Source organism: Gymnoscopelus microlampas, assembly GCF_963454915.1.
Source record: "Gymnoscopelus microlampas genome assembly, chromosome: 5".
Classification (NCBI taxonomy): Eukaryota; Metazoa; Chordata; class Actinopteri; order Myctophiformes; family Myctophidae; genus Gymnoscopelus; species Gymnoscopelus microlampas.
Genome location: NC_139942.1, coordinates 18,849,214 through 18,861,690, shown reverse-complemented (window position 1 = coordinate 18,861,690; position 12,477 = coordinate 18,849,214). Strand labels below are relative to the sequence as shown.

Below are 12,477 nucleotides of genomic sequence, written 5' to 3'. Positions count from 1 at the left end.
TCATCTGTGCTGTTGAACATAATGGTTATGTCACTGCGTCCGCCCTGCGCACACTTTCCATGAGAAACTTTAGCTCTGGAGTGAACATGAAAGGCGAGCGATGAATCACATCCAACATAATGTCTTACATGTGTCCTTTAGTTGGTGTGTTGAGTTTTGTGAATGACACATCGGAAGTGCAAGAAAGAAAGAAGGAGGGAAGAAAGGAGAGATAGGAGCAGGGTATGTTGACAGTAAGGAGGCTTGGAAAGGAAGGACGTTGGAGATAAAACAAGATGGGGTCTAATAACGGAGTGGTACACATTCGTTCGTGTAAACTACGGCAGTGGTTCTCAAACTTTTTTCATGTCAAGGACCCCCAAAAGTATATGTATATGGCCACGGAACTCCATCTCAAAATATTTTGTTCCAGGGGACCCCCAGAAGCAAAGATTTGAGTTACAAATGTTGGCTTTAAAAATATGTATTCATAGATTTGCACACGTTTTCAAGATTTTTCAAAAATAGCAGATCTACAAGCTCATAGCGCGGCACTCGGGGACCCCCTGGTACCCCGCCAAGGACCACTGGGGGTCCCCGGACCCTACTTTGAGAACCAATGATCTACGGCAACTCAGTACCGTGACGTCAGTCATCTTGATATTCGGTCAAGGTTTCAGCCCAATCAGACCTCCGCTAGCCTCGATCTCCAGGCTTTTATTTTTTAGTTTTGCTAAAAAATAAAAGCCTGGACCAACCAGTTGATGTTGTGTCCGGGCATAGGAAGTATTTCATTTCCCCAACCAACCAGAGTGCAGTGGGCGTCGCTCCAAATGTTGTGACGTCAGGGCTCTCAATGCTACACATTGGGGAGGAGGAGGGGCGCGGGGCGGGGCAGGGGGCTGACGGACAGATCGGTGAACCAATAGGATCTGGCGGAAATGTTCTCCGGAGATTTTGAACCCGCCCGTCTAGACATGATATCAGACACGCTAGGGCAGTCTAGACCTCCACTGACTTTGGTATAAAACACATGTGAAAAATATTTGAGCATTTGAGCATTGAGATATTAGCATTGCGATATTAGCCCCAGACAGACTATATTCACTCGGCCATAAAAACGACCAGACAAAAGGACAAGACGTTATGCATACATGTGTTTTTCCATGTTAGAGAAGGAACCAACCCCGGAAAATGTAGATTCATCAACACACCTGTGAATAATTGCAGTGCATCAGGTGGTGCTGTTTGATGAACAGAACAAAGCAACTTTCAGCGGAAAAACTTTACTTTTCACCTCTTTATCCACCTCTTTATCCACCTCATTATCACTGTTACGCTGGACATCTGCAACAGAACACCTCTCTGAAGCATCCTGGAGGTTCAGACAGACAGACAGGCAGACAGACAGACAGACAGACAGACAGACAGACAGACAGACAGACAGACAGAGAGTTTTCCACTCAGGAAAATGGATATACCAAAACTTTTTTACTCATGTTCGCTGGGTCTCTCTGGCACAACTTAAATCAAACGCACCTGAAGTGCTATTATTAATGCAGAGGCCTCATCTCATAGGCTGCTTTTCTTTGGTTGTCGTTGCTTTCATCCGTATCGCTCATCAAGATATGACATTTTCAGTGCCAAGCGACGTGTTGAATTTACGACAGTTGCTACGGTTTCACCTGCTGCGTGTCGTTTCTTTTACCTCACATTTATCCTGAAGAGCCGTGTTCTGTGTGTGTTGATGACACTCATTTCATCACGGATTTAATAAACATGGCACCACTTTAGTGTCTCAGCGATGAGGACACAGCAGGGGGGGTGGAAGCGTGCATGTGTGGACTGACTCGCCCGAACGAGTTTATAAATGGATCCTGTGATGTCTGGAGCGTTATATATCTCTTGGAGCGGTTTTGAGGCGCGGGTGCAGGAAATGAAGACCGTAAAACTTAAATCATATCAGTCCAGCCAGGTGGGCAGCAACCGTTGTACCGACTGCCCCCGCTGACTATGGGTTTTTATAGTCTTTTTTTATTGGATACCGTGATAGTGGATTTTAGAGTTGTGTTTTAGGTTATTAGATTTTTAGATAGGCAATTGCATTTTTTTTATTGCAGTTTTTATATCGTAATCAGCAGAATAATTCAGTGTTTTTAATGGCACCTGTCTTTTTGAACATCTGTGATCATGCTGAAAGCTGAATAAACAAACATAGACATAAACATAAAGTGTGATGGGCTGCACTCCCTTTTGCAGCCACCGGGGGGGGGGGTGTATTATATCTCCCCTCTATGACGCTATACCTCTCATGACGTCACAACCCAGAACCCACTCTGGAAAGAAATGTAGACCACTAGAAGTTCGGGCCGCTACGCGGCCCGAACGTCTAGCGTGACGCGTCGTTCACTTTGCAGTGCCACCTTACAGGCACCTCACAGTGTGAGAGAGAGTTTTGTGCTCTCCTAAATCCACGGCAGGCTTTGAAAGTACCCACTTCAGAAAGAGGTGACGTGCATCAACTCTCCAATGACCAAAACCCACTTTGTGATTACTCAGACCTGGTATGGCAGACCTGTGGGGAGTGTGCAGTGGTGTACAATGTGAAAAGATAGTTGAAATCGCAGGAGATGAAGTTAGCAGTTTATTTGTGTAAAGGGTCGTCGGCGTGGGTTGTGTTGAGGATGGAAGCCGTCGAACTGGTGCATCCTACCTATTTATAGGTAGGATGTGATGTCATGCTGTCGTGAGATTACGTCACACTGGCGTGTCTCATCGTGATGTCACGACCGTGATGTCATATGACGTCACACTGGCCACATACAACGTTCGTACATACTGACAACCGACATGGCGCAGGATTCAAATTGTATATATAGATGACATTTGATGGGAAGTTGGTGAATGTACTGTATGTTTGTGTGGGCGTGTGTCTCGTATTATGCTTGTACTGTTATACTAGTATCGTCTCTGTCGGGTTACTTTTCAGGATTCAAATTCAAAAACGTCAAAAGTAGCAGATCTACAAGCTCGAAACGCGTCGCTTCGCGCCGCGTTTCGAGCTTGTAGATCTGCTACTTTTGACGCTATTGTGTGACGCTGTAGTATGATCAAGTAGGGCCGTTAATTTATGAAAAAACACAAAAGGTTAGAATATGGAGATGAGACGTTTCTGTGTGTCTGTGTGTGTCCCCAGGTGTTCCGGTCAGTAGCAGAGTGTCAGCGAAGATCCAGCAGCTAGTCAACACACTAAAGAGACCCAAACGACCTCCTCTCAGAGAGTTCTTTGTGGATGACTTTGAGGAGCTCCTGGAGGGTGAGAACAAGCATCCACTGTTCACTGAATGTTACCAGTAAAGATCATAGATTTCTTTATTTTTTGTGCTATGCACCAAAAGGTGCCCTATCATATAATGAACAGTTAAACTGAAAATGAAAAGAACATTCAGTATTCCTCCTCTCCTCTCCTCTCCTCTCCTCTCCTCTCCTCTCCTCTCCTCTCCTCTCCTCTCCTCTCCTCTCCTCTCCTCTCCATGCAGTCCAACAGCCAGACCCCAACCAGCCCAAGGCGGAGGGAGCCCAGATGGTGGCCATGCGTGGCGACCAGCTGGGCGTGGTGACCAACTGGCCCCCGTCCCTGGAGGCGGCGCTGCAGAGGTGGGGGACCATCTCGCCCAAAGCGCCCTGTCTCACCACCATGGACACCAACGGGAAGCCACTCTACGTCCTCACATACGGTAAGGACAGCATGTTCACAGACTAGAGACAGACAGACAGACAGACAGACAGACAGACAGACAGACAGACAGACAGACAGACAGACAGGGGCTTTCTGCTGATGCTGTGGTATCAATGTACAGTAACTCGACAAAAAATGATCCTGACTCCAGGACTGAGTACAATGTCCTGCAGAGTTTAGTTTAATGGTTATGGTACGTTAATGCTTACTTTGGCAGTTACTATGGCAGTGGTTGGTTCTCAAACTTCTTTGTGTCAAGGACCCCCAAATCAATATGTATTTGGCCGTGGACCCCCATCTGAAAATGTTTTGTGCTGGGCACACCCCATACAAGATTTGAGTTAACATGTTTTTAAAAATATTCCAAATTTTTCCACATTTTGTTCAAGATTTGTTTGAAAATAGCACATCTATAAGCTCACAACGCATCGCTATGCTATGCTATTTTCACATAGCCGATGTATTACAGGGCTCCCTTGTAAAAGAAATCTAGTATCTCAATGGAACCTACCTGTATAAATAAAGGTAAAAAAAAATAACAATAATAATCAGGTTACTTAAAGGAATAGTTCACCCCAAAAAATACGTACTTTCTATCAATTACACAATTCAATAGAGATTTTTTTGTTTTTGACGCATTCCTGAGACAATAATTTGATGACCGGGTGTATTTTCGGTAGGAGACGCAAAGAGACATTAGCATCTTTCCGCCGGTAATCAAATTATTATTATTATTATTATTATTATTATTATTACTTCATGGGATGTGTAATTGATAGAAAGTCTCCACTAAAAGTATTTGAAAACTTTAGTTCCTAGTTAGTTTTCAGATATAAATTATGATATTATGAAACATACATTAACCACTTTAGCCCTATTTTATACATAGGCTGTTTGAAAATAGCAGATCTACAAGCTCTTTTTGGGTGAACTACTCCTTAAAAACTTATGCTATGTTCACACATCTTTCTGGGGACCCCATTGAACCTCCTCAAGACCCCAGACCCCACTTTAAGAACCACGAGAGAGAGAGAGAGAGAGAGAGAGAGAGAGAGAGAGAGAGAGAGAGAGAGAGAGAGAGAGAGAGAGAGAGAGAGAGAGAGAGAGAGAGAGAGAGAGAGAGAGCCATAGCCGTATTGCGTTCACACAGTGACCTGCAGGTAAAGAGTCTAGCTGTGTGTTTGTAGCACAGCTGTTTATTCAGAGGAATCCTGTTTGAACAGCATCTCTGATTGAAGCCATGCTCCGTCTCTCTCCCAGAGCTGATTAACTCCAGCAACAAAACAATGGCTGCCACCTGCTGGCTCTGATTCCAGTCTCATAGACAGACTGGAGGAGGCTAAGAACATCACTTTAGTTGCCCCCCCCCCCCCCCCCCCCCGAGCCACATTTACATTATTGATCCAGTTGTGCAGAATGTCATAAACGTCACTGTACAGACTCAAATAATATTATAGTTCCAGTGGTGGAAAAAGTACTCATATTTTTTACTTAAGTAAAAGTATCAGTACCGTGATACTAGAAATTGCAAGTATAAGTCCAGAATTCAAAATTGACTTGAGTAAAAGTACAAAAGTATAGGTATCAACATGTACTTAAAGTACCAAAAGTAGAAAGTATTAATTAGGCATTTCACAAGTTTTCTAATGTATACAAATCTTTTGAAAATAGCTGCTATTTTCGACACAGCTATTTTCAAATGGCCGAAATGTATATTGGCCTGAAGAGGTTAATGTATGTTTTGTAATAATAATCAAAATTTACAAAGTAACTAGTAACTAAAGCTTTTAAATAATTCTAGTGGAGTGAAAGTACAATATTTGTTTCTGCGATGTAGTGGAGTAGTAAGTAAAAGTATCGATAATTCTAAATATTCCAGTTAAGTAAAAGTACCAAAAAATGTTACTTAACTCTCTCAGTGCCAATGAAATAAAAAAAATATTGCGAACTGTGCCAAGATTTTTTTTGTAAGTAAAGTAAAAAGTAAAAAAAAAGTGCTTAGGAAGCGAGATACAGCCTTTTTCAGTTGTAAGTTAAACAAAGAGTGGATGGAGCTGCAAATCTTCAGCTAATGATATATTGGGTTCTGAACACTTTTTTTCAAAAAAAAAAAAAAACATTTTTTTTTTTTTTTTTTTTTAACTCAGGATTTTTCGTTCTGGCAGGGAGGGTATACATTAAAAACTCGGGATAACTCGGGGTCTGGCACTGAGAGAGTTAAGTACAGTACTTCAGTACATGTACAGTACTTAGTTACTTTCCACCACTGTATAGTTCATATCGTTGCAGAATTTCCGTTTTAGAAGTCCGGGTCAGAGGCGTTCCTGTGAGCCTATAGAGTCATTATCATGTAAGGCAGAGCTGATGTTAGATTAAATATAAAAGACGCAAAATATAGCAAACGGCTAGAAAGCTCAGAATCCAAGAAAAAGCTCAGTATATCAGTCATTAAGTACTCTCATCTCCAGCTCTCTCCGATCACACGTCAGCATTCCTCAACCACAGGAGAGAACATCTCTTATGTCCCTAACCCCCCTTTTCACATCCATATCGACTCCGTCAGGCACAAACCTTGTATCTCTAAGTTTTTACGTTTGTTTCTTTCTTTTTTTCCAGTCCAGAAGTCCAGAATTAAAAATGTAAAAGTACAAAAGTATTGGCATCAAAATGTACTTAAAGTACCAAAAGTAAAAGTACTAAAATATTTACACAAATATTTTGCGATGCGACGCGTTGTGAGCTTGTAGATCTGCTATTTTCAAACAGCCTATGTATAAAATAGGGCTAAAGTGGTTAATGTATGTTTCATAATAGCATAATGTATGTCTGAAGAGTAACTAGGTACTAAAGTTTTCAAATAATTGTAGTGGAGTAAAAGCACAATATTTGCCTCTGAGATGTAGTGGAGTAAAAGTATTGGAAATTGTCTCAAGTAAAGTACAAATACCTTTTTTTGGAAAAGGAATGGTTGTGGACATACAAGGTTTCCACCCTGACAGAGACCCTATCTTCAGCCCCCCAGCAAGCGAGGGATCTCCTGTTGCCGTGCAGAGCATCAGAGAGGGCCACATATATCCACGTGATTATTCTATCCCCCAAACAGCCAGTGGAGAAAAAGGCTTTGGTTCCAGCAGGGAGTTTGTCTTCCTTTTGCTGTACTTTAGAACATGAGCTGTAGCGGGGGAACGGAATGACATCATCAGGACAGGGACCCCAGACACGTGTGTGTGTGTGCATGTGTCTCTACACACAGACACACACAAATGTATATGTATTTGGCCTGCGGACCCCCACCTGAAAATGATGTTGTGCCCAGGGACCCCCGGAAGCAAAGATTTGTGTTTAAAAATGTTCGCCTTTAAAAAATATATATATATATATCAAGATTTGCACACATTTTCAAGATTTTTCTAAAATAGCAGATCTACAAGCTCATAGCGCGGCACTCGGTGCCGCGCTATGAGCTTGTATATCTGCTATTTCTGAATAGCCAAAGTATAAAATATGGATGAAGGGGTTAAAATGATTGCGACTCTTTATTAACACATGCACAGAAACGCACGCACACACATATTATGTACACACGACTCACGATTAGCAAGGTTATAATCACATGCATCAAAGGCAGAAGTACAGTGTATAGTAAATGAGTCTAAAGTAAACGATGTGCTATAAAAAATAATCATCTGGTGAAACTATAGGATACCAGGTAAACAACCAACCTAGAATCTGTCTAAAAATAACCTGCTATCTACAGCACACACACACACACACACACACACACACACACACACACACACACACACACACACACACACACACACACGTATGTGACCGACCGTAACCTTGCAGAAATGGACCCTGATCTCCATGTTAGTGCCAAAACTGTACAGATGTACAGTGTGTGTGTGTGTGTGTGTGTGTGTGTGTGCGCGCGCGTGCGCGCGCCCGCTGATTTGTGATGAGAGCCGTAGCAGCTTATGATGGGGAGATAGAAGCTCAGCGGACTGTGAAATGTCTAGACGGAACAGGAGACTCCACCGTGCACACGCAGGATAACTGGTGAAGCCGCGCCTGTGTGTGTGTGTGTGTGTCTGCGCGCGTACATACCTAGTGTGTGTGTGTGTGTGTTTGCGTGCCGTGCAACACTTGCGTGCAGTGCTAAAATCTCAACTTCAATCTCAAACTCTCTTTCACCTTGCGTTGTTCCCCCTCCCTCTCTCTCTCTCTCTCTCTCTATACCTCTCTCCCTACCTCTCTCTCTCTGTCTTTTATCGGGGCTGTCTTCTCTTTGATGCCTGCCATCAAGGACAGTGTTGTTTAGTTTCCGTCTGCCGGGGCTGTATTTCTCCATCCTCCATAATAGTCTCAGAGGTACGCAGTAGAATTGACAGAGCTGACATCCCCCCCCCCGCCCCCCCCCCCCCCCCCCCCCCTGCTGCTACGTGCACTGCAGATAACCCCGGATAATTGGCTGAAGCACTAGTATTTGTATTCCTAATGAGTCTCGGCTGTCTCCAAGAGACTTTTTTTAATACAGGCTTTTATTCAACAAAGCACTATCACTTTATTGGACCTGAAGGGACGGGCGGGGGGGGGGCTGGAGGTGAGGTGCATGTCGGGTGACTTATATATGCTGACTTTATGCATCGCATCCCAATACATTATGAGCTTGCATATCTCTGCTGTCCAGCGCGAAACTGCTAACTCCAAAACGCTCATTGTTCAGGAAACGAAAAAACTAAATATACGTTTTTCAGGAAATGAAGAAAACCTTATATTTTTAAAACAAAGCAATACTGCCTCATCAAAGTTGGTATAGTGACTTTATATATTGTCAGATACTTGCATGTGTCATTATATTATCAACACTGTACCCAAATCGCGGGTAAATCAACACTTTACCCAGCGCAAGTGGAGTTAGTAGTTTGAGACGAGCAGAAATCAAGCTGAAGTGGAGTTAGGTGTCCAAACAACAGTAGCTCCACTCGCTGCTGAGGGAGAGGTTTCAAAAGGGTACAAATTCTCAAAAGCTAACAATGGATCTCCAAGCTCACAATGCATCACAACAACGTGTGAATTAATGCCCTGATGCTTCATGCCACTTATTATATAGGCCTACAATAATAAACAGGACTTTAAATATTACAATAACTTCTGCAAAGAGGTAGTAGAACTAGCGCGACAGAAATGCTGGCTCACTGCGCAGCGCGCTCTACTCATGCTGTTGAAAAGCAGCGCTGTAGAGGAGAGGGGGGAGTTGTTTGTTTTTGACGGACAGTTTGAGGATCCAATGGAGTTGGGAGTTTTCGTCAGAGGCGCTTTTTAATACTTTTCATTGGTTCAAATGTTTAGATTTTTTACACAGACCTAAAGGGTGTTCAATAGCGTTGATTTATGAAAAAAAAAGAAAAGATGAAAATGGAGTTAGCTGGTTCGTCCTGGACACCGACGATATGGTGAGTATACTGTAGCACTACTTGACAAAGTATCTTAAGTGCTACACAATACAAGGCAGGCAGAAAACCTTGCATCTCCATGTTTTTTTTGGTAAATGAATGCCCAACTTCTTCATACAAGAGTGTCACACGAAAGCCACTCGATTTGCTACTTTTGAATTTGAATCCTGAAAAGTAAGCGGTTTTGGACTGTGATAAAGAAATACCTCAAAATAGACTCTATTCACAGCAGCCATATTATGAAGACATTCACAGGTGTTACCAATGCTACTAATGAAGGCTCTGTTCCATTCTGGTCAAACATAGTCAGGGTGCTGCTGATATTGTTGCATGTTGGCCCACTGGAAACACTCTGCTACACCAGTGGGTCTAAAGTTGGGGTCCAGGGACCCTCATGGGCTTCCAAATGGCCCCTTACAGGTGTGTGACTCTGAGAGTGTATAAATGGAACCAAATGGACCCGTAAGGGTCCATTTGGTTCCATTTGTACACTCTCAGAGTTGGAAACCACTGTGCTACACTAAATGGAACAGAGCCTTCATTAGTATCATTGGTAACACCTGTGAAGGAAGTGATCATATTGCTGCTGTGCATAGAGCCTATTGTACTGAAGTACAGTACTTGAGTAATTGTACTTAGTTACGTTACACCACTGTTTGTGAACAAGTCAGATCTGCCGGAATGAGTCAGACACAGTTGGGGTGAATCTTGCACGCGTTCCTGGCGCTGCACGCACAACACATGCAGCTCTGACTAGATTGGAGCCGGCGCTGTTGGCCTTGGACGCCTTGCGTCATCAGCAGGACAAGTCGCCCTTTTTAGTCACACATGCTGGCTTACGTAGGAGGAAGAGGAGTGAGCTGATGATGACTATGGAGGTTGGCCTGTGTTACAACACACTGCCAACACTGCCCTTGATCAAGGCATTAAACTAGGACTGGGCGATATGGTGTCATGGTGTCATGATATTCTTTTGACCAAATACCTCGATATTGTGGCGATATCGTATTGTGACGATCAATAATAGCTCCCCCCCCCCCATAAAATAGTGAAAAAAGCAGATCCACAAGCTCACAACACGTATAAAATAGGGCTTAAGTGATTTAAAGCAGGAGATGGCCAAATCATGATGATATGATATCAGACAATAATCATGTAGCCTCATACCACAATATCAATATAATCATTAGTACACTGTATTGCTCAGGCCTATTATCAAACCCCAAACGACCCTAAAAAATGATATGTATTTGGCCGCCGACCCCCATCTCAAAATGTTTTGTTCCAGGGACCCCCCAGAAGCAAAGCATAGAGTTCAAAAGTTTCGCTTTAAACAATATATATTCAAAGATTTGCACACATTTTCACGATTTTTCAAAAATAGCAGATCTACAAGCTCATAGCGCGGCACTCGGTGCCGCGCTATGAGCTTGTATATCTGCTATTTTTGAACAGCCAAAGTGTAAAATAATGCTTTTTTAGCTCAAATGAAAAAGTGACACAGATGCGTTCCGGGTCTTAATGGGTTAAACAAACCCTTTGTCCACGGAAGCGTGACTGTCCCTGTGCCGCGAGTGAAGCGAGTCGAAGAGAGAGAGGGCCACGAGGGGGCTGTGGCTTCTAGTGCTGCTAAGCCCCCGGAGAAAGCCCAAAAACAAGCAAGCAAAACGACTGTAGAAGGTTCTAGAAGAAAACGGTTGGCTATAAGAGCTGATAATGTGTTATTGCTCAGATTTTATATACGTGCTGTATGTATTTATGTATTTATGCATAAGCGTACAACATTATACATGCAACATGTCGAAGTGCTTAAGCCATTCGAACCGGGAACGCATCTGTGTCACTTTAGATTTCTGTGGCTATTCAAAAATAGCAGATCTACAAGCTCATAGCGCGGCACCGAGTGCCGCGCTATGAGCTTGTAGATCTGCTATTTTTTGTAAATCATGTTTTTTTTTATATAATATTCTACAAATGTCTTCTAAATCAGTTTTTTGAAAAAAACGTATGTCGGAGTTAAAAATCTTTGCTTTGAAACACATATACACACACAAAAATAGCAGATCTACAAGCTTAGTGCCGCGCTGTGAGCTTGTAGATCTGCTATTTTTGAATAGCCAAAGAAATCTTAAAATGACACAGATGCGTTCCTGGTCTCAAAGGGTTAATATCTACAGCTTACTCGTCTGTATTTGCATCTTGCATAATGTTTTGCCTCCTGCATCGTGATGACATCGTCGTGCAAACGTTATTATTACCCCTCCAAGCCCCACACTGTGTAAAACATCCTCAATATTTGTGTTTTTCTGTCTTATTTAGATAGAGAGCGTGAACAGAGAGATAGGAAAGGCAGAAGGAGGGGGGGGTGACATGCAGCAAAGACCCTCTGGGTCAGATTCATACCCAGGCTTGCACCAGAAAGGACTTTATAGCTTTATTTATGTGGTATGCACTCTTACCAGCTGAGTCCCACCGGCTCTATACAGTACGTTCCTTTTCCCCCTCTACGCCAAATCTCTTTGCCGAAAATATCTAATCTACAAGCCCAGAGATCTGTTGCAGTGTTGATTTTGACAGCATTTTTTTATTTAGTTTTAGTCATAGTCTTTTGAATAAAATTCCATTTAGTTTTAGTCATATTTTAGTCACCTGAAATGTTTTAGTTTTTGTCGAGTTTTAGTCGACTAAATATCATAAGATTATAGTCGACTAAATCTACAGTTGATTTAGTCGACTAAAATGCATTTTGGCTGATTTTACACTTGGTTGCATGCTGAAAATAGCCGATCTTCAAGCTCACAACGCGTCGCGTTGTGAGCTTGAAGATCTGCTATTTTCAGAGCGCAACACCCAAGCGCAACCAAACATAAAATGACTTGTCTTTTAGTTCTACTGGATCTCTTCTCCACTAGTCCCTCACTAACATTTTAGTCTAGTTTTTATTTGTTGACGAAATTGTCAATATATTCAGTCTCAGTTTTAGTCATCATAGCTTAGTTGTTATTTCGTTTTTTATTTAGTTTTTCGTCAGCGAAAAAAGGTAGTCGACGGACATTTTCCGTCGCGGTTTTAGCCGACAAAATCAACGCTGTTGTTTTCGCCGAGCGGTCAGCCCCCGAAATAGGGAGACCATGAGAGAGTAAATATGTCTAACGCTCTCTGAGTTCAGTCAGCAGTGAGGATGAGGCGGTGCAGAGCTGGGCTTGGCAGAGTGTGGGCACATGGAGAATGGAGCTCACGCTGTGCCCAGCACGACACCAGGCACGCCGTACTCATCCCACAGACGGCAGGGTGGCATGT

The 12,477-nt window shown here is 42.8% G+C and overlaps 1 protein-coding gene across 1 annotated transcript in view; it reads left to right on the top strand.

The window, feature by feature from the left end:
• The window catches only part of LOC311044979 (disco-interacting protein 2 homolog C-like), a gene marked incomplete at its 5' end in the record, with an annotated part of 157,113 nt that overhangs the window by 33,020 nt on the left and 111,616 nt on the right, over window positions 1-12,477 (top strand). The window contains 2 exons of the mRNA XM_084056787.1: window positions 3,176-3,295; window positions 3,519-3,716. Of these exons, the coding sequence (XP_083912913.1) occupies window positions 3,176-3,295; window positions 3,519-3,716 (318 nt within the window). The remainder of the gene's footprint in view (window positions 1-3,175; window positions 3,296-3,518; window positions 3,717-12,477) is intronic.